This window comes from Hylobates moloch, unplaced genomic scaffold, assembly GCF_009828535.3.
Source record: "Hylobates moloch isolate HMO894 unplaced genomic scaffold, HMol_V3 SCAFFOLD_2, whole genome shotgun sequence".
Classification (NCBI taxonomy): Eukaryota; Metazoa; Chordata; class Mammalia; order Primates; family Hylobatidae; genus Hylobates; species Hylobates moloch.
In genome coordinates this window covers 38,196,090-38,219,050 of record NW_026652277.1, presented here as the reverse complement: position 1 = coordinate 38,219,050, position 22,961 = coordinate 38,196,090, and the positions used below count along the sequence as shown (strand labels likewise).

The 22,961-nt window shown below is 37.9% G+C and overlaps 1 protein-coding gene across 11 annotated transcripts in view; it reads left to right on the top strand.

The window, feature by feature from the left end:
* Positions 1-22,961, top strand: part of PDLIM5 (PDZ and LIM domain 5) — a 221,016-nt gene that overhangs the window by 53,906 nt on the left and 144,149 nt on the right. For 10 of the 11 annotated variants that reach the window (XM_032137535.2, XM_032137775.2, XM_032137748.2 and 7 more), the window contains one exon: positions 20,616-20,767. The exons of the other annotated variant lie outside the window; for it this stretch is intronic. In XM_032137535.2, coding sequence (XP_031993426.1) covers positions 20,616-20,767 — 152 coding nt within the window. The remainder of the gene's footprint in view (positions 1-20,615; positions 20,768-22,961) is intronic. 11 annotated transcript variants of the gene reach the window in all.

Below are 22,961 nucleotides of genomic sequence, written 5' to 3'. Positions count from 1 at the left end.
TTTTGATAATGATTGTCTTTCTGTTTTCAAGTTTAGCGATATAGGAGATGTTGGATATTCCTTAAATTATTTCCCATGTCCTCCTGGAACTGACAGTCACAAAACAGAGGCGTAGAAAGGTAAATTATTAGGGTGGCAAGCAAATTGCTTTATATAGTCTGCACTCCCCCGTCTCACTCACCACTTAAACTGCTTAAACTGCTGAGCAAACTCAGGACAATAATTCAGTGACTGGTGTACTCCAATTTGAAAATAATTTTTTGGATACTGAATATTAATTCAGTATTTAAATTATTACTGCAAGAGGATTTCTTAATCTGTCTTTAGCCAGTAGAATTTTTGAATAACTTGGGTATTTTTCACTGACTTCTCCTAAATAATACTGTTTTACAGTAGCCTCTCATCGTGTAGTAGGAAGATGGTTTTGATAGCAGAGCTTCACATTGGGACAAGAAGAGCAGTAATATTGTCCAGTTCATGTGTGAATTTATTTTAGAGAACTGCCAAGTTTCTCCTCCTGTGTGTCTGTCACTTGGCCACCAGAAGGATTTCTTTCATTGCCAATCAAACCATTTAGTTTCTGATGATAGTCCTATTTTTAAAAACCCAAACATCTGATTTATTTTCCAGCGTTGATACCTCAGACTTTTTTCTCCATCAAACAAGCAAGAAAGGTCATCTGAACATCTAACTGTTGACCACTCAGAGTTCTACCCCTTTTATATTCTCACTGTGTTCTGCTTGTTTCTGTTAGCTCATAAATAGCAGGTTGTGATTTTGGCTAACATCAAGTTACTTAACATGAGCTTACATTTATTATATGCAGAATGATAGGGAAATTGACCGTGTTTAGCTATCACATCTTTTTATTCCCATTTGGAGTCATTACTATTACATCTTTATGGGACAATTTAAATATCCTGTTTAGAAATAATACAATACCCTGAATAATCAGAATTCTGTCTGGCCTAGGAGACCTCCTACTCCCTTGTTTCTTTCATTTACTAGTGTTATCACAGTCTAATAGGTATTCTAGTATTTTCTTTTGCAATTAAGTTTATTATTCATTTTAATAATATAAATCCAGGTTCCTATTAACTAGATTGAAGCTCACATTTCATTTTATAGCATTTTCTACAAAACAAAAAAAAGTTTGTGATCTGATTGAAATCACTGTGATGTGTAATGAGAATCAGAACTTCATGGTTGTGCGACTTTTTTTTTTTGAGACAGAGTGTCACTCTTTCGCCAGACCGGAGTGCAGTGGCACTATCTCGGTTCACTGCAACCTCTGCCTCCCGGGTTCAAGCAATTCTCCTGCCTCAGCCTCCCGAGTAGCTGGGATTACAGGTGTACGCCACCACGCCTGGCTAATTTTTGTATTTTTAGTAGAGGTGGGGTTTTGCCATGTTGGCCAGGATGGTCTCCATCTCGTGACCTCGTGATCTGCCCGTCTTGGCCTCCCAAAGTGCTGGGATTACAGGCATGAGCTGCCGTGCCTGGCCCATTATACTATTTTCATGGAGAAGGACTGCCATACATAATTGAAATTGTGTAATGGTGCTCTTGTGTCTGGTCATTTATGCACCAGTAACTTGTTAAGTACATAATCTGTTCCTCATTTTCAGATTCATATGTCTTCTGTTCAGTACTCAGGGCTTGTGGTTGTCTGCCTTGTGTTTAGACATACCCAGGAATCTCATTACTTTGCAATGAAGACTGTTTTATTTTTGGAATGTTCTGAATGTTTCCAAACTCTGAACTGTGGTGAGTATTGAAATCTTTCTTTCTGGAACTTGCACTCATGGACCACTGTTCTTACCTAGAGGATTATTAGATTCCTGGGTCCTCACTGAGACTTTCTAAACCAGGATTCTTATAATGAGTTTGCATAGTCTGTATTTTATAACAGTGCCCTGAGAGATTTTAAAGAAATGGGCGGTGGGGTGGTGGGGACAAAACCAAAGTGTTTTTCCTATTTTCACACCATGCAGCACAACACTTCTGACGATAGACGTGTGGGGATATTTCCCCACACACCAAGCAGTCATTTCTCCAGTGGACACCAGCTGGGTGTACTGCAATTCAATTCTGACACTACCTACTTGGAGATAGCTTTAGATCTTACAGATTGAGGGTTCAGTCCTACAAGACTGCTCCACATTTCAGATGCCAGTCTTAAGTCACTTTTTTTTTTTTTGGAAACAGTCTTGCTCCATCACCCAGGCTGGAGTGCAGTGGCGTGATCTCAGCTCACTGCAACCCCCGCCTCCTGGGTTCAAGCGATTCTTGTGCCTCAACTACTCAAGTAGCTGGGATTACAGTCGTGTGCCACCACGATGCCCAGCTAATTTTTGAATTTTTAGTAGAGATAGGGTTTTGTCATATTGGCCAGGCTGATCTCGAACTTCTAGCCTCAAGTGATCTGCCCACTTCAGCCTCCCAAAGTGCTGGGATTACAGGCATGAACCATCACGTATGGCTGGAAGTCACCTATATTTCTGATCAGCTGGCTATAAATTGGTGGGTCCCATGACTCCTTCCTTGGGTTCGATTAATTTTCTAGAGATGCTCAGAAAACTCAGGGAAACACTTTACTTACATTTACCCATTTATTATAAAGGATATTACAAAAACAGTACAGACGAACAGCCAGATGGGAGAGATGCACGGGGCAGGGCGTATGAGAAGGGGAACAGCACTTCTATGCCCTTTCTGGGAGCCACCCTCCAGGTACCTCCATGTGTTCAGCTGTCCAAAAGATCTCCAAATCTAGTCCTTGTGGGTTTTTAAGGGGCTTCATTATGTAGTTATGATTGCCTACATCATTGGCCATTGGTGATCAACTCAAACTTCAGCCCCCTTCCCTTCCTAGAGGTTGGAGGTGGGGCTGAAAGTCCCAACCTTCTCATCATGCCTTGGTTTTTCTGGTGACCAGCCTCCATCCTGAAGCTACCTGGGGCCCTCAGCCACTATCATCTCATTAGCATACAAAAGACACTTTTATCATTAAGGGATTTCAAGGATTTTAGGAGCTGTAAGCTAGGAAAGTGGACCAAATATGTATTTCATAGTATCACAAATTTTGATCAGCCAAGTGTGGGAAGTACTGCTCTGTAAAACACAGTAATTCAGTCTTTTCAACGCCATCATGTTTAAGGTAATTCCTAGTATGATATAATTTATAGATCTTTCTGTGTTCTGATGGTAATTGTTTCTCTGATACTGAATTGCACATAATGTTCTTGATGTCTCAGCTAAATGATTGACAAAATACCTTAGACTGGGTAATTTATAAATGACATTATTTTATGGCTCACGGTTCTGGAAACTGGGAACTCTGAGATCAAGTTGCCAGCAGATTCAGTGTCTCATGAAGGCTCACTTTGCTTCAAGATGGTACCGGATAGCTGTGCCTCACATGGAGGAAGGGCAAAGAGGCTAACAAGCTTCCTCAGGCCTCTTTTATAAATATTACTAATTTTATTCATGAGGATGGAGCCCTCATGACCTGATCACCTCCTAAAGGTCCCACGTCTAAATACTGAATTTGAGATTAAGTTTGAATATATGAATTTTGGAGGGAATAAACATTCAGAACATAGCATTCTGTCCCTGTGTGATGGTTAATATTAGGTGTCAACTTGATTGGATTGAAGGATGCTTACATAGCAGGTAAAGCATTGTTTCTGCATATGTTTGTGAGGGTGTTGCCAGAGGAGACTGACCTATGAGTCAGTGGACTTGGAAGAGAAAGGCCCACCCTCAATGTAGGTGGGCACCATCCAGTCAGCCGCCAGCACCGCTAGAACAAAGCAGGCAGAAGAAGATGGGATTACCTGTCTTGCTGAGGCTTCTGGCTTTCATCTTTCTCCCACGCTGGATGCTTCCTTCTGTTCCTGCTGCCTTTGGACCTCAGACTTCAGGTTCTTCGGCCTTTGGACTCTTGGACTTAACACCAGTGGTTTGCTGGGGCTCTTGGGCTTTTGGCCACAGGCTGAAGACTGCACTGTAGGCTTCTCTGCTTTTGAGGCTTTTGAACTCAGACTGAGCCACTACTGGCTTCTTTCTTCCCCAGCTTGCAGATGGCCTATCGTGGGACTTCATCTTGTGATCATGTGAGCCAATGCTCCCCAGTAAACTCTCTTTCATGTATATATATCTCCTGTTGGTTCTGTCCCTCTGGAGAACCCTGACTAATACACCCTGGTCTCCCAAAATTCATGTCCTTCTCACATGCAAAATACATTCATTTCATCTTGGTAGCCCCAAAAGTTTTAACTTGTTCCAGCACCAACTTGAAAATATGAAGTGCAGAGTCTCATTTAAATATCTAAATCGGGTATGGGTGAGACTCAAGGTATGATTCACCTTGAGGCAAATTGTTCTCCAGCTGTGAACCTGTGTGATCCAACAGGTTATGTGCTCATATATATAAGACATTCATCAACCATTTGCTGAAAGAATGGAACCTCATGGCAAACTAATCTAACTCAGACTTTTAAGATTACAGTAAAATATTGGTCTCAGCATTCAATAATTATCAACAGTTGGTAGTACTGATAATTTTTGGTGTACACAAGGAAAGCCTTAAATGGATTCTAGATTTACCTGCAACTTCTGGTAGTGAATTCTTGTTCTAACAGAAATGGCTTTAGCCTTATCCTTATATTTGAGTGCTTCTGGGCTGTTACTTTGAAGGGCAGAGGTGATTTGATTCATCAAAGCATTAACGTAATGAGTGGGAGAGGATGAATCAGCAGACAGTGTGCTGGAGAAATACTCTGCCAGGCAAACCAAAATCTTGCTCCTCTGCTCCTTCACTCCCTCCTTGGTATGGACTTTGCTCAACTGGGAACAGTGACATTGCTTAATAGATTTTCCCTAACTGCTGTCAGCACCCTGCCCTCTGCCAATCCCAGCATTACCCAGAGCGCAGGAACACATGGTCCACCACTGCAGTAGAACAAGAATCTTCAGTATTGCTTCAGTTTATTTTACTCTTAGTTTTAAAAAAGAAAAAGAAAAAAAGAGGCACTGACATAAGAACATTTCCTTTCCATTTCTAGCTGCTGTTTGTGATTGTGCATTTGATTTCTGTAGGGGAAGTAAAACAGCTAGAGTTAAATCAATGCTTTGTGACGAGAGACCAGAGAGCTAGAAGTGATCTACTAACATTTGGTGCTGTCTTGATAAAGCCAATTGTGTAGGCTGGCTTATTGGGCAAAAAATAAATAAACTTAGGATTGCAAAAAAAGGTACAGGAAACTTATAAGTGGTATTGGTGGAAGTTCTAACCTAAACAAGAGCTGGAAGAAGGCTCCCTTGGAGGTCAGAAACTTGGCTCCTTGGGTCAAGTGTTGATGGGCCTTGGTTTTGAAAGGCTACAGCTGTATAAAGGAGTCTGATGCCATACGTCCTGAGGCTGGAATGGGCTGAAGACTTCCTCATCTTCTCTAAGGGATAGGAGAACATACTTAGTAGTAGAAAGTGCACTGATAGGAGGAACCAGGAGTTGGCAAGCATGGATTTCTTGGAAACAATCTGGCATCCAGGAGTAATAGCACATAATATATACAATCTGTTATAAAGAATCAAATCACACTAGTTGATATGGAAGCCGACTGTAAACTTAGATTGTTCAGAAGTTATTTATCGTCCTATACTGTGCTCTTTATCATTACTTTCAATGGCAAAAACTGTGATTACTTTTGCACCAACCTAATATGACTTTTGGCAGCCTTGCTATCCTTGACTCTCAGTTTTCTTGTTACTTTCTCCCTGTGCTGTAGAAACCTTTAATTGCCTGCCATTCCCTGGAAATGGTAGTGTTTTCATATCATCGTGTCTTTCACATGTTTTTGGTTTTTGCTTACAGTACATACTTCTTTCCTTTTTTGTTTCTGCAAATGCCAAACCACGTTTTATTACTCAAAGCAGTTGTCATCATCTCTTGAGAAACCATCTTCATGCCTCCAAAGTATATTAGTTGTTCCAGTCTTTGTGTTATTGATAGCTTGTATACATTTCGTTATTATATCATAATGGCCCAGATTATCTTTTCTCTTTGCTTGTCCCTCTGCCTGGAATGCCTTGTCTCTGGATATCTGCATTGCTCTCTCCTTTACTTTGTTTTGGTCTCTGGTCTCTGTTCAAATGTCACCCCTGCCAGAATTCTTCCCTGACTACCCAAACTTAAAATAGCATTTCTTGGCATTTTCAGAACCCTTTCTCCGCTCTGTTTTTCTTCTGTAGTACATCTTTTACTTCTAGACATTTTATTACATATTTATGTTTATTTGTTGGTTTTCTCTTTCCTCCTACTGAATTTAAGTTGCATAAATGCAAGGACCTCATTTTGTTCATTGCCCTATGATGCCATGCCTACAACAGCCTAGCACATAGTAGATACTTAGCAAGTATTTATTGAATGATAGAATGAATGAATATTTTATTTCTCCATGTATTAGGGTTCTTTAGAGGGACAGAACTAATGGAATATATATGTAAAAGTGAGTTTATTAAGTATTAACTCACATGATCACAAGGTCCCACAATAGGCTGTCTGCCAGCTGAGGAGCAAGGAGAGCCACTCTGAGTCCCAAAACTGAAGAACTTGGAGTCCGATGTTTGAGGGCAAGAAGAATGCAGCATGGGAGAAAGATGTAGGCTGGGAGGCTAGGCCAGTCTCTCTTTTCACGTTTTTCTGTCTGCTTTATATTCTAGCTGTGTTGGCAGCTGATTAGATGGTGCCCACCCAGATTAAGGCTGGGTCTGCCTTTCCCAGCCCACTGACTCAAATGTTAATCTACTTTGGCAACACCCTCACAGACACACCCAGGATCGATACTTTGTATCCTTCAATCCAATCAAGTTGACACTCAGTATCAGCCATCACACCCCACTAGTCTAATAGTTCATTCTTATAGTCATCAGCATCTGGCACTTATGTAATCACTCAGTAAATGTATAGTAAATGAATAAATGCATAGTTCAGTATTAAATGTCAGGGGGCTCAACTGTTACCAGTGGAAAGAAGATTCTTGTTCTTTAGATGAATTCTTTCTAAAGAAACAACAATTTAAGGTCTGAAAAAGTAGAAAAGGTAGATTTTTTCCACTTCTAGTTTTCTCTGGAGTTTTCAGGTTTCTACTGGTGATGTGGTTTTAGGTTTTTGAGAAATACCCATGTTTGCTGGGTAAGACGAGGAAATTATTTGGAAGATCTGTATAAATACTTGCACACCATGTTTTTTTTCAAATAAATTCTTTGATGACATCCTAGATTTTTTTTTGTCTGTCTTCATGTGTTTGGAATGGTTCCCCAATCTGCATTCTTATGATGTCTGTCTGAAACAGTTTACCATGCCCTTTTTTCCCTTCCTGTATATTAGATTATTATACCAAAACACAGACCTTTTAATAATTTCCAGTTTTACTTCTGTATGTTCAACTTTGATAATTGTTCATCTGATAGTCTCAATTTTGTTGCTGTTTTAATCAGTTTTTCAATGATCTTGTCTTTTTCATCTTAGACCCAGAGCTGATTTTAACCACTTAATGCTAATCTCAAGAATTATCGCAGTTATTTTAATATTTTAAAATAGGGAAATAGGCTGGCCACAGTGGCTTACACCTATAATCCTAGCACTTTGGGAGACTGAGGCAGGCGGATCACTTGAGATCAGGAATTCGAGACCAGCCTGGCCAACATGGTGGAACCCCATCTCTACTAAAAAAATACAAAAATTAAGTGGGTGTGGTAGTACAAATAAAATAAGGAAATAAAAATAATATATATGTAGCAACTGGAGAAGAATACAAATTTGTTGCCCACATGAAAAATGAGTATTAGTGTTAATAACTGTTTAGACTAATGAAAAATTGTAAAGTCTGTGTAAATATTTATCTCCTCTTAGAATTGAAAAGAACCCTAGAAACATTTGATCTAACCATCTTGTATAGCTAAGCGGAATGAGGCCAGGGATATAATTGGCTTGCCCAAAGTCACAAGATTTGTTAGTGGTAATAGTGCTAGAATTGCCCTCAGGTTTCCTTTATACTACTAAGGGTTACAAGGGCATGGGCTGTCAGGCACTTTCATACATAGTGTGGAATTATAAATGGCCACAAATATTCTGGCTAGCACCCTAGTATCATAGAACAGAAATTTTAGTGTGCATACCTTTTTTTTTTTTAATTTTTTTTAATTTTTAATTTTTGTGGGTACATAGTAGGTGTATATATTTATCGGGTACCTGAGATGTTTTCATACAGGCATGCAATGCATAATAATCACATCATGGAGAATCAGGTTTCCATCCCCTGAAGCATTTATCCTTTGTGTTGCAAACAATCAACTCTTATTTTAAAATGTACAATTAAGTTATTAATGACTATCGTCACCCTGTCGTACTATCAAGTAGTAAGTCTCATACATTCCTTTTAAATATTTTTTCCCATCAGACATCCCCCCCAACACACACACACACACACACACACACACACACACACACACACACCCCTCCACTACATTTCCCAGCCTCTGGTAACCATCCTTCTACTCTCTGTGTCAATGAATTCAATTATTTTGGCTTTTTTGGTCCCGCAGATAAATGAAATATGTTTATCGTTCTGTGCCTGGCTTTTTATACTTAACATAATGATCTCCACTTCCATTCATGTGGTTGCAAATGACAGGATCTCGTTCCTTTTTATGGCTGAATAGTACTCCAGTGTGTATATGTATCACTTTTTCTTTGTCCATTCATCTGTTGATGAACACTTAGGTTGCCTCCCAATCTTGGCTGTTGTGAACACTGCTGCAACAAACATGAAAGTGTAGATATCTCTTCAATATACTGATTTCCTTTCTTTTGAGTATATACCCAGCAGTGGGATTGCTGGATCATATAATGGCTCTATTTTTTTTTTTTTTTTTTTTGAGATGGAGTCTTGTTGTGTCACCCAGGCTGGAGTGCAGTGGTGTGATCTCGGCTCACTGCAACGTCAACCTCCCGTGTTCAAGCGATTCTCCTGCCTCAGCCTCCTGAGTAGCTGGGACTACTGGCATGCCCCACCACACCCGGCTAATTTTTGTAATTTTAATAGAGACAGGGTTTCATCATGTTGGCCCGGATAGTCTCAATCTCCTGACCTCATGATCCGCCCGCCTCAGCCTCCCAAAGTTCTGGGATTACAGGCGTGAGCCACTGTGCCTGGCCAGTAGCTGTATTTTTAATGTTGAGGAGCCTTCAAACTGTTCCCCATAGCGTTGTACTAATTTACATTCCCACCAACAGTGTACAAGGCTTTCCTTTTCTCCAAATCCTTGCCAGCATTTGTTATTGCCTGTATTTTGGATGAAAGCAGTCTTAACTGGGATGAGATGATATCTCATAGTTTTGATTTGCATTTCTCTGATGATCAGTGTTGAGCACCTTTTCATATGCCTGCTTGCCATTTGTATGTCTTTTGAGAAATGTCTATTCAAATCTTTTGCCAATTTTTTTATTGGATTATTAGATTTTTTTTTCATAGAGTTGTTTGTCAGATGGGTAGTTTGCAATTTTTTTCTCCTATTCTGCGTTTTGTCTCTTCACTTTGTTGTGTAGAAGCTTTTAAAGTTGATGTGTCCCATTTGTCCATTTTTTTGCTTTGGTTGCCTATGCTAGTAGGGTATTGCCAAAGAAATTTTTGCCCAGATCAATGTCCTGGAGAGTTTCTCCAGTGTTTTCTTGTAATAGTTTCATAGTTTGAGGTGTTTGAGTTAAGTCTTTAATCCATTTTGGTTTGATTTTTGTATGTGATGAGAGATAGACATCTAATTTCGTTCTTCTGCGTATGGATGTTCAGTTTTCCCAGCACCATTTATTAAAGAGACTGTCTTTTTCCCAGTGTATGGTCTTGGCACTTCTGTTGAAAATGAGTTTATTGCAGGTATGTGGATTTGTTTCTGGGTTCTCTTATTCTGTTCATTGGTTTATATTTCTGTTTTTATCAGTACCATGCTGTTTTGGTTACTATAACCCTGTAGTGTAATTTGAAATAAGGTAATGTGATTCCTCCAGTTTTGTTCTTTGTGCTAAGGATAGCTTTGGCTATTCTGGGTCTTTTATGGTTCCATGTAAATTTTAGGATTGCTTTTTCTGTTTCTGTGAAGAATGTCATTGGTATTTTGATAGAGATTCCATTGAATTTGTAGATTGCTTTGGGCAGTATGGACATTTTAACAATATTGATTCTTTCAATCTATGAACATGGAATATCTTTCCATTTGTTCCTGTCCTCTTCCATTTCTTTCATCAGCATTTTATAGGTTTCATTGTAGAGATCTTCTTTGGATAAGTTAATTCTGAGGTACTTAATTTAATTTGCGGCTATTGTAAATGGGATTACTTTTTTGAATTGTTCATTTTTGGCATATAGAAATGCTACTGATTTTTGTATGTTGGTTTTGTATCCTGCAACTTTACTGAATTTGTTTATTAGTTCTAAATGGTTTTTTGTGTGTGTGTGTGTGTGGATTCTTCAGGTTTTTCCAAATATAAGATCATGTCATCTGCAAATAAGGATAATTTGACTTCTTCCACTCCAGTTTGGAACTTTATATCTTTTTTGTTTGTTTGTTTGTTTGATTGTTCTAGCTAGGACTTCCAGTACTGTGTTGAGTAAGAGTGATGAAAATGGCCCTTCTTGTCATGTTCCAGATTTTAGAGGAAAGGTTTTCAGTTTTTCCCCATTCAGTATGATACTAGCTGTGGGTCTGTCATATATGGCTTTTATTATGTTGTGGTATGTTCCTTCTATTCCCAGTTTTTTGAGGGTTTATATCATGTAGGGATGTTGAATTTTATCAAATGTTTTTTCAGCATCAGTTGAAATGATCATATGGTTTTTGTCCTTCATCTTGTTGATATGATGCATCACACTGATTAATTTACATTTGTTTAACCATCCTTGCATCCCAGGGATAAATCCCACTTGGTCATGATAAATGATCTTTCTAATGTATTGTTGAATTTGGTTTGCCAGTATTTTCTTTTTTTTTTTTTTTTTCTAGGCAGAGTCTCACTTGGTCGCCAAGGCTGGAGTGCAGTGGCGCAATCTCGGCTCACTGCAAGCTCTACCTCCTGGGTTCATGCCATTCTCCTGCCTCTGCCTCCCGAGTAGCTGGGACTACAGGTGCCCAGCATCATGCCCTGCTAATTTTTTATATTTTTAGTAGAGGCGGGGTTTCACCGTGTTAGCCAGGGTGGTCTGAATCTCCTGACCTTGTGATCTGCCCACCTCGGCCTCCCAAAGTGCTGGGATTACAGGCGTGAGCCACTGCGCCTGGCCTCGGTTTGCTAGTATTTTCTGGAGGATTTTTGCATCAATGTTCATCAGAGATATTGGCCTGAAGTTTTCTTTTTTTGATGTGTCTTTGTCTGGTTTTGGAATCAGGGTAATACTGGCCTCATATAATAAATTTGAAAATATTCCCTTCTTTTTTACTTTTCAGAACAGTTTAAGTAGGATTGTATTAGTTCTTCAAATGTTTGGTAGACTTCAGCAATGAAGCCATTGGGTCCAAGGCTTTTCTTTACTGGGAGACTTTCTGTTACGGCTTTGGTCTCATTACTTACTATTGGTCTGTTCAGGTTTTGGATTTCTTCCTGGTTCAGTCTTGGTAAGTTATATGTGTCTAGAAATTTGTCCCTTCTTCTAGATTTTCCAATTTATTGGCATACAGTTACTCATAGTAGCCACTAATGATCGTTTGGATTTCTGCAGTATCAGTAGTAATGTCTCCTTTTTAATTTCTGATTTTATTTTTAAATGTGCATACTTTTTAAGAAAGAATTTCTAAAGAAAAAGATGCATATGCCAAAATAGAAGTATAATATTATTCATCACTTTATGTGTAAGAACAAAAAATTAGGAAGTAACTTAAAAGACTAAATAGTAGCCTATTGATTAAATACCTTTGATTTGCAGTGTGGTAGTTCATCAGATGTTTATTGTGTTTTGTGTTTACGTCTGTGTACAACAGACCTAAATAGAAATATAAGATACAGTTAATTTGAGGAGCATTGTATTATGGAGAGTTGTGTACACATGTGAAAAGTGAAATAGTATAAAACAGTAGATGAGAGAAAGAGCCTTGCCTCTTCTTTAATATCTTTTCTTAGAATTGAAGGTAATGCCTTATGGGAACAGGCCCTTATTAAATGTTAATGATTAACATTTTAAAGATTATTAAGGTTTTTAAAAAGCGAATCCATGTTTTAATAAGCTATACTTACCTTAGCATGGGAAATCATGATTTTGCACCATTTGGAATAAGCATTCTGTTTTAAAAGTTCTTAAATTTTCTTGAGCTTTTTGTTTTGAAACATCTTTAGCTTGTGGGTTTTGAAAGGCCTGTGATTTTTCCTCCTATCGTAGAAGTATGCTGGCCTGGTGGTTACCAACCACACTTAGAGAAACTCTGTTCTCACATTTCATTAAATCGTAAGTTCTTAAAATTTTTTTGGTTATAGACGCCTTTGATGATTTGTGAAAAGTCGTCCCACTCGATGGAAAATACATGCATGCTTGCACAGAATTTGCATACAATTTCAGAAGATTTGTCTCATCATTGAGGGAGGGTTGAAATGTATGATTATCATTGTTAATCCATTCCCAGGTATACTAGATTAGACTAATTTGCTTTTAGTCTTTATAATTATTTGTGACATTTCCTATCATTTCTCTCACTATTCCAGAGTAGACTACATAGAAACACTGATTTCTCTGTAATTAACAAATTTGTTTGATTTTCAGGTGTTTATGGATGTGTTCGTTTTACAGACTATCATACTTTCACATTTCTAGTAGGATATTCACACATTAACACTTTGGATTTAGACATATATAGATTAGCTATAAGTCAAAAGTGTTAATGAGGCATCTCAATTGTAAATCACAGTTGGTGAAGACATGTTTCTATTTGTTAGGCCTTTGGTAGAGTAGAGTAAGATGCTGTTTTACTAAATAAGGGCTCCTCATGGGAAATAAACTTAGACTGCTAGAACAGACCGTGCCATATCAGCAAAAGCCCTGTGTTTGAACTAGATAGCTCCATGGCTACATAAGGAAAGAGACATAATTGCCCTCTTCTGTTTGGTTTTATAAGGGATGATGACACGTACTTTGAGGTATTCTCCTCATTGCTACCATATAAGGTGTATTCTCTAACTTTTGAGTAAAATTGGCATAACCAAAATAAGGCCCACTGTTAAAGTAAGTACTGCTCATATGAGTCAGGATTACACGTTTGCTCACAGAGACACATCAGTGATTGCTTGTTTTATTTCCCTACCATTCTAACCTACAAAAAGGCTTATCACTTTATTTCACAGAAAAAGGTAGTAAATCCAAAGCAGTCTCTCTCTCTCTCTTTTAATTGCTATGAGGTCTCACTTGTCACTTGCTACCCAGGCTGGAGTGTGGTAGTGCAATCATGGCTCACTGCAGCCTCGATCTCCTGGGCTCAGGTCATCCTCCTGCCTCAGCCTCCTGAGTAGCTGGGACCACAGGTGCACATACCATGCCCATCTAAATTTTTAAAATTTTGTAGAGATAGGGTCTCACTGTGCTGCCCAGGCTGGTCTCAAACTCCTGGGCTCAAGCGATCCTCCCACCTCAGTCTCCCAAAGTGCTAGTATTACAAGCATGAACCACTGTGCCCACCCCAGCCTTAGATTTTAAGAGGGATGTTCACATTAGACACGTAAACCAGAGATTGACATTTTAAATGTAGTTGAATAGCATTTGTAGACTGGTCAAAGTGCCAACATTATATAACAACAAGTAGTGCAGGACAGAACAATGTTAAATGCTGAAGTGTGATATTATAAAGTAGATTAATAAGCACTAGGATGATAATAAACCAATTAGGATTTGAAAAAAGCTTTAATGCATATATTGGGAGGGGAAATCAGCACATCACACATTTTCTTTACTTCTACTCACTTTACTAGTCCCTCAGTTGCTCCTAAAAACTTCACCGGGATTTTATTTATTTGTGTTGTTGAGTGGGTTGAGTAGTACCTATTGTTGGCAGGAAAGCAAGTTCTGTGAAAGTTCTCTGTCATAGGTGTAATGCTCACACATTCTTATGTAGGTGTTTTGCAAGGGGATGGTGACGCAAAAAGTCACATAGTACGTTTATGGTATCCTGGGAAATATGTGGGAGAGAGATAACTAGAAACTGTCAACCATAGTCTCATATGTCCAGATTCAAATTTTTTATTTGACAGCAGGTACTGGAAAATACATTTTAAAACAAAATTCAAGATTGCTCATTAATTAGATTTTAAGAAAAATAACACTTTCTCAGTGCTTTTTCTGCCTCAAGAAAGTCTTGTTTGTCAGATTGATATAATTTTATTAGCATAATTCTTCAAATTTTGGTAATAGCACTGTTAGAAAAACAGCAGCTTCCATTTTCCCATGGTTTGGTTCCCAGGGTTTTTGGACCTGGGAAATTTCTGTTAGTGTTTCTTTCTGTAGCTCTCATGTTTATATGTTCCTTTTTTACATTTACTATGTCTGATGGCATTCCTGCCATACCCATGGTGTTAGGGTCATGTGTTTCCAAGCATTCCATATTTGTTGAAAATATGCAGAAGATTAAAACTTGCCCTTTGGTAGTGGCTCTTTATATAGGTACACGTCTCCTACTTGTTGCGTGTAGTACATTATAGGATAATCACCAAAGTAAATTTCTTTTGAATCAGCATAAATTGTTCTATTTAGTAAACATCTGACTATTAAAATGGTGTTACCTGTCTACATTATAAATCATTTCTGTTGCTGACGCCTATTTTCTTAGTTTGGCAACTGCTGGCTTATTTCCAAGGAAAAGCAAATAGAGGTTTTTGTTTACATTTTGAGTATTTCCTGCAATTTAGAAGGATAAATTTCATATATAGAGAATTCTAAGACATTGGAGTCACTGGTTAAACATTGTGCCTTTTTATGGAAAAGCTTAGGGCATGTAGGAGCTATACTGAATGATCATATTAAAGAGAAATCTTAGTTAGACTTATTTAAAATGATATCTGCCATAATGGGTTATAATTTTTAAAAATGAAAGCTCTATTGGTCTGTTTGTGATAGAAGTGCTCTCAAGAGGTAATAGCTAAGGGGAAGTGTTAGTGTAGCAGGTATTTCCAACTCCTTATAAATCCTAAATAACATACTTGTTTGTGAATAAGTTTTCCATTTAGTGCACTTCTGAGTTCCTTGTCTAAGTGTTCTGCTGTCTTGAGATATTAATATTTTATTTTCAGTGTAATTTTATAAAGACACAATACTACTTTTTCTCTTATTGTTAAAATGATTAGGAACAAATGCTGGAACATTGTATGTGGAGGCTAAGCATTTTGGGTAATTTTAGTTATAAATTTTATTTGAGAACAATAAATTAATGACATGTTTAACGCCACACAAGTGTTACTGTGAGAAAATTTACTTGAAATTATAGTTACTGATTATGTTCATGTATAGTATTTTAAATGCAAATCAACACATAGAATCTTCTCTCTTCTATAATTAATCGTTATTTTGATGTTCTGTTCTGTTTAAATATTATTTTGTGCATGTGTACTTGGATGTATATCACACCTAGAGATAAAGCCTGGATCTCACTTTCCAACACCTGGGACATCTTTGTTTCCTCGTGGTCTTGGTTCCCTCCTCTACCTTCTATACCAGTGCTCTTCTTTGTTTCCTTGTTCTCTTTTTTTCTTTTATTCCTGTCCTTCTCTGGCCTCCAGCTCAAGACTTCTTCACCAACATCACTTTATTGCTTCTTATCCTTTGGCCTTTTGGTACAGTGGCAACACCTAACTGTCCTGAGAAGTGACAAGAGGCCACCATTCTTTAGGAATCGATTTTGGGAAACTCATAATTGGATAGTAGTAAGCAGGGAAGGAGGATGCAGTGAATTAGGTTCCGAATGTGTGGCATATCCATCTCTGTTGCTGAGTGAGGGGAAAGTTAGGCTTAGAGAAGCAGAAGGAAGTTTAAGGAAGGAAGTGAAAAGCCAGAAGGAGGTCTGACCGGTCAGTTTGAAACGCTGTCTTCTCTGCCCGGTATGACCTTGAAGTAGGCTTCCCGCCTATGTGAATTTGTGACATTGTGTAAGAATGAACAATAATATTGAGCATTTCCGGTGCATTTTGTGGTACGTGCTGTCCTGGTGTTTTATTTAACCTGCCCAGCAGCTCTGTGAGGCAGGTGGAATTATAGTCCTCATTTTCGAAGAGCAGAAGCTGGGACTTAGAGAGGTCAAGTAAATTCAGGTCACACAACTAGCAAATGGCAGAACATGAATATGAACTCATATTTGCGTGACTTCAAGCCTGTGCTCAGTATTGTGGTCTTATTGTTGTATGGACATAGACAAGTTATTGAATCACGTTGAAGCTCTGTTTTCCCATCTGTAAAACAGACAACTACCTTACAAAACAGAGGAATGATGAAGCATCCTCCAAAGTCCCTGATTTACTGTTCATGCTTGGTAGATTATAGTACTAATTACTTTTTCTGGGTTGTTTCTTTCTTAGGACAGTAAAACACTATGTGAGAGGAGCTACCTTCCTAAAATGACTGAAAAAAAATTTACCTTTGGGTCTTTCCTAGCAAAGTAAGATGGGCAAGCTCAAGGCTCTGATTCCATTTTCTTTTACATTCTCTACCAAACTCCCGCATTCTTTCCTATCTGCTTGCTGAAGACTGGACTTCCTTTTCAAGAGAAGACTTCTTGTAATCCATGATTACAGATAAAAGGGTTAAAATGCAGCTGTTCCTAGGGATGAGTTTTAATCTAAGTACGGATAACTGATATTGGATCCTTTGGTACTGAAGTTAATGGGGAGGCTTGGTAAAAATAACACTGTCTTCAGGAGCATACCGTTTTCTGGTTTTCCTTCATTTCAGTATCAGTGAACAGACCTGAACTCAGAGGCAGTTCCAACATGTACAGCCATGTGTGCTTGCAACTGAAGTGAGACCACAAAGTAATGTTTTTGAAGAAGCACTCAGCTACAATTAAAGTCTGTGGAAAATTGGATAGCAGTACTGAAAAATGCATTTAAAGATCAAAAAGGAAGCATTTGTTTGTGATTAGTTTGATTTATACTGAGCTTGACCCAGGTGCCTCCCACAACTGCTTCCTTCCTACACTGTGCATTTATGAAATACGTACACACTTATGGCTGCGGTGTACAAGATGTACTGATGACAGAAAGTTACTACTGCTTTAAACAAATGCAAGCTATTCAGACTTGAAAAACAGTGAAACAAACAAACCAAAAAAAGAGCTATGCAAATAATGAATGACTTTGTAGTCTTTCCTTGGCTGCTTAGATTCATAATGCTACATCCTACCCAATTAAGAGAAAAGTAACATTTATCTTTCTAATGAGTGAACAGATTGAGGAAGTGGTTCTGGAGATAAATGAAGCTCATAGGAGTATTTAGTTAAGTGCTCCTTTTTACAAGTCCTTAATTTGTTTTTCTGTGTATTGGGCATTTCCCACTATGTATAGCATTAGTTCAAACTGATCATGCCCTTAAGTTTACATCATATGAGTGGGAAGCCTGGGTAAAGAATAATGAAAATGGTTAGAGATTCCAAAAAGACATCAGTGTTGGAAACTCAAGATGATTAATATTACCAGGCTGAAAAGCTGTAAACCAAAAGGAGTTTGTATGGCATTTTAAATATATGAAAGATTGTTCAGATGTTGATGGGCATTTGTTTCCATTTGTGCTAATTGGTTGAGAAAGAATTAAGATTCAGTACAGTTAAGTTCTTCCTAATACTTGTTATACAAAGTTGCCAAGGGAAGTTGTGAAAGTTTTAGAAAACCTACAATATTCAAGGCTCTCGGAGAAGAGCAAATTATAAAACATGATCCCTGACCTTATGGAGCTTGTTTTGAAGCTGGAAACAGATTGGTGACAAATTATAGATGGCTTGTATTTTCTTTACATTGTAGGAAGCAGAAGACATTTGCAATTTTTCTACTCTCATTTTATAAATAGGGAGTTGATATGATTAGAACTTTCCAGTGCGAGAGGTAATGGGGCCACCATTCGGGAATGTTAAGATGGAAGAAAAGGAGACAAATATGGAGAATGTGAAGGTAGGAAAGGTCTGTAGAAAACTCTAGTGGAAGGCAAGTAGGCTATAGGCAAGAGCAAGGTGAAAGATGATCAAGACTTGGCCTATCATAGGAGAGGAATGGAAGGATGGACAGATCACATTTACATTGTTACATTTAGTAATTTTCCTAGATGTGGTACTTAAGGAAGAGGCAGAATCCATGTGGCTGTAGGATTCCTGTGCTCCATGATCTGAAAATAAGAGTGACAGAATAAAAGCAGTCCTAGAAAGAAAGGTAATTCTAAGAAATTGATTTTGAACATCTTGAGATGATAGACTCTCAAGAGATCTAGTATGTAAAGGGAGCAGAATAAGAAAAGTTATCTGGTTATGACATTGTCTTTGATTCTATTATTTTCTTTCTACATTGTTCATTACCTTTCTATTACTACTGAACTAGGAGTATTTAAGTTGCTTCTGTTGGGTACATTTAGAACAAATGCCCATGGATTTCAGTGTTTCTGTTTTCAGACTACTTTATGTGAGGATGGTGAGGTAATTCAACTGCATGCTATTTCTAGTTAATTTTTTGTTTAATGCCTGCCCTTCTTTGCTAAAATAAAATCTAGGATGACTTATGTTTACTTTCTCTCATTACAAAGATTTCAAATTTTAATTCATTTGCTGACTTTAGTAGGGAATAGATGTCCCTTTGTCTCACAGAAGTCTTCCAGATTTGACTTTTATTTTAGGATTAAACCTGTAACTTTGTATAGGTAGCAGCTCACAGATAAACTTTTAAAACTGGCAGGGACCTTAGAAGGCCTCTGAGATCGTCTGGTGCAGGCCCTACATTTCTCAGATCAGTAATCTGAGGTCAAGGGAATAATAATACAGTAATAGCTAACATTTATTCAACTATATTATCTATGTGTAATCATTATGATAACCTGATAGCATAAGGATAGCATAAGTGGAACGACCTTCCCAAAGTCCCAGAGAAAGTGGTGTATAGCTCACTCGCTTTCAGAACTGTTTTCTTTAAATGTTTTCTAAAATCATTAGGTTTTTTTAAACTGTGATAAAATATACATAACATAAAAGTTAACCATGTTTATCATTTTATTTTTTATTTTTTGGGGGGATGGAGTCTTGCTCTGTTGCCCAAGCTGGAGTGCAGTCGCACGATCTCAGCCCACTGCAACCTCTGCCTCCCAGGTTCAAGCAATTCTCCTGTCTCAGCCTCCCGAGCAGCTGGGATTACAGACATGCACCACCACGCCCAGCTGATTTTTGTATTTTTGGTAGAGATGGGGTTTCACCATGTTGGCCAGGCTGGTCTCAAACTCCTCACTTCAAGTGATCTGCCTGCCTCGGCCTCCCAAAGTAGTTTATCATTTTAAAATGTATAATTCAGTTGCATTCACTGAATATAGTCACGGTGTTGTGCAACCTTCTGACTTACCTATTTCTAGGACTTTTTCATCATCACAAACAGTAACTCTGTATAAGATTTTAGTTTCAAGTACTAGAGGAATACTGGTTATTTACTTGCTTTTTCGGGCCTAGTCTCTCCCATCTTCCAGCAACTCAGTATTCAGTGTGATCTACTTATACTTATTGAATGCTGAGCTGTCATTTGAATTGAATAGTTGCTTTAATTTGTACTTGTTTCATATTTCTAGGTATCTATGAAAAGTTCACTGTCACTTAGCATAATATATCTGCTGCTTTTGGGGCAATGAAATATATACACACGAAATTTGAAGGAGATCAGACTAAATAATGTAAACACATAGAAGATTTTATTGAGCAGGGGAAGAAAGACTAAGGATTAAGGACTGTGACATGCACAAAAAAGTTGGGTTGTCTCAGATACAAAGAGTTTCCCTTCTGCAAATGCCTAGAGCAGGAAGCACACCCAGTATAAAAGATATTTGGGCTTGGAATCTGAAAGAATTCAGTCCCCAAACCCTGGATATAAACTGGACTCAACAGGAAGGATTGTTTAGCAGATCTTCCCTTTCTATTCCTCTTTGTGCTCAAACAAAAATACAGCTGTTAAAAGAGTTTTAAAAAATTATTTCTAAAAGAGTATAAAAACCCCATTCAGATTGCATTCTTTTTATTCTGCTAAAATGTGAAGTTTCCTTGGCTGCTTCTCTTCCTGATTCATAAAAATCACACAACTACTGTTGCACAATAAAGAAATGGAGAAATGATCAGGGAATCTTTCTCAGAAAAGTCAGTTTGTTTTTTTTTATAGAGCAAATAAGAATTTAAGAAAATAAACATTTAAATCATTTGAATTTTATCTTTACATGCTAAAATTCTGTACATGTTAAACAAGATAGTTTTGTGTTACTTCAGTAGTATATTAATATACTTTTGGTATAAGCAAAAGTATAATTTTTATCAGCATTTATTATTCTTTCTCAAAGAGTGACACTCCTAATGAAATATATTTATTACAGCTAAAAGATGGCGGCAAGGCAGCCCAGGCAAATGTAAGAATAGGCGATGTGGTTCTCAGCATTGATGGAATAAGTGCACAAGGAATGACTCATCTTGAAGCCCAGAATAAGATTAAGGGTTGTACAGGCTCTTTGAATATGACTCTGCAAAGGTAAGTTGCTTTTTGTTTGTCCCTGAAAGAGAAAACAACATTGAGGAATGTGTTTTTGTGTGTCTGACTCACGGTGTTAACTAAGACTCAGTTTCTGCTACCATCGTTTCAGGTAAATAAAAAATATAATGGCTCTTAAATTGGATAATTGAGCAGCATGAGAATTGCTGAAAGCTATGAGTTATTTCCCTATCAAAAGGCATGCATTCCCATACTAATAAAAATTGTGTGGGCCTGTAATCCCAGCACTTTGGGAGGCCAAGGCGGGAGGATTGGTTGAGCTAAGGAGTTTGAGACCAGCCTGGCCAATATAATGAGTCCTCATCTCTACAAAACATAAAAAAATTAGCCAGGCGTGGTGGCATGTGCCTGTAGTCCCAGCTATCCAGGAGGCTGAGGCAGGAGGATTGCTTGAGCCCAGGAGGTCGAGGTTGCATTAAACTGATCGCGCCACTGCACTCCAGCCTGGGTGACAGAACGAGACCCTGTTTCAAAAAAAAAAAAAAAAATTGTGTATACACCTTCAGAGAATTCAGGAATTCTTGAAATTTCTCAATGGAGTGCAGGCTAAGAATTCTTTCTGTTAGGTAAAATTCTGAGCAGTATATTAAAGGGTATTCTTTTAGGATATTATGTGGCTTCATTTGTCCTTTTCTCTTTTTTTTTCTGAGTAGAAAAATAAATTTTAATAGAGTCATTTGAAGGCTGGACTTTTTGAACTTACTGCTTTGTAAAGTGACTCTGGCCTGAAATTATAAAATAATTAATCATCACATTGTTTATAATATATCAGGTATTTTGAGCATCCCATCATTTGAAACCTGCACCAAAATCATCCGGAGTGCTTGTTAAAAATACTGATGTCTGTACTGAATCCGAATTTCTGGAGGGAAAGACCAGGAATTATAGTTGTTGAAGTTCTCTGTGGTTATTATGACTTATAAAGTTTGATCACTGTAGTATCCTGGGCTGAAGGCAAGGGAGGAGAAAGAGGGAATGGAGAGTGATAGAAGGGTAGCTGTGAACCTTCAGCTTTATGATGAAGGTAGCTTGATCATATACGAGGTAGTTATGGAGAGTTTTAAGCAAATCTTGTTTTTGATGATTACAAAAAGTGTTCTGAATTCTATCAAATTTGGAAAACACCACTTTTTCTCCCTCCCCAATCTCTTCCATAATTATATTGCATATAATTATCTTAGTCTTCCATAAATTATCCTGCATATTATGAATCTTTAAGAGGGAAATAGGCTGGGCGCTGTGGCTCACGCCTGTAATGCCAGTACTTTGGGAGGGGAGGCAGGTGGATCACCTGAGGTCAGGAGTTTGAGACCAGCCTGGCCAACATGGTGAAACCCAGTCTCTACTATAAATACAAAAATTAGATGGGTGTGGTGGTGCATGCCTGTAATACCAGCTACTTGGGGGCTGAGGCAGGAGAATCACTTGAACTCTAGAGATGGAGGTTGCAGTGAGCCAAGATCTTGTCACTGCACTCCAGCCTGGGCAACGGAGCAACACTCTGTCGCCCCACCCCCCCAAAAAAAAATTAAAAAAAAAAAGTGGGGGGAATAAAACCTGGTACCTTCCCAACATATTTGGCTATGGAAGCTTTTTCTTGGAGCCTCTCCTAGGAGTCGTGTTTTGTGGAAAAGCACTTAGGCAGTGCTTCTCTGCTTTTTGCTACTGCTGGTCCTAGGTGATTGCTAGTGAAAGGATTTCTACAGGATAAATTATATTTACCTGTCTATCAATTTGGTATAAAAAGTGAATAGGAAATTGTTTTTACAAACTTTGACTTAGACATACAGATCTATTTTGAGGTATTATGACTTTCTAAGCAGTTTCCTCTTTAGGGTCTTTTTAAAAAACTTAGAGAAATTCTTTTCAGTGTGACTGCTGAATCAATGTTTATATGTATTTTAAATTTTGATAGGCTATTAGCTATACATTTTAATGCATAGGAAAGTAGTCAATAAGAAAAGTAATTGGTTATAAAAAATGTGTTTCATTAGTATTCTTCTGTTCTCCATATTGAGACATGTAACATGAAAGTTGTTACTAATCAAATGAAAGTAAAGTCATTTTTAATTTACCAAGTATGAATTTTGAAGGGAAATCAAGAGGTCAAGAAGCTTAACTTGTTTGAGATATCAAGAAAGCAAAACAAATAGAGATGATGACAGGCTGTTTT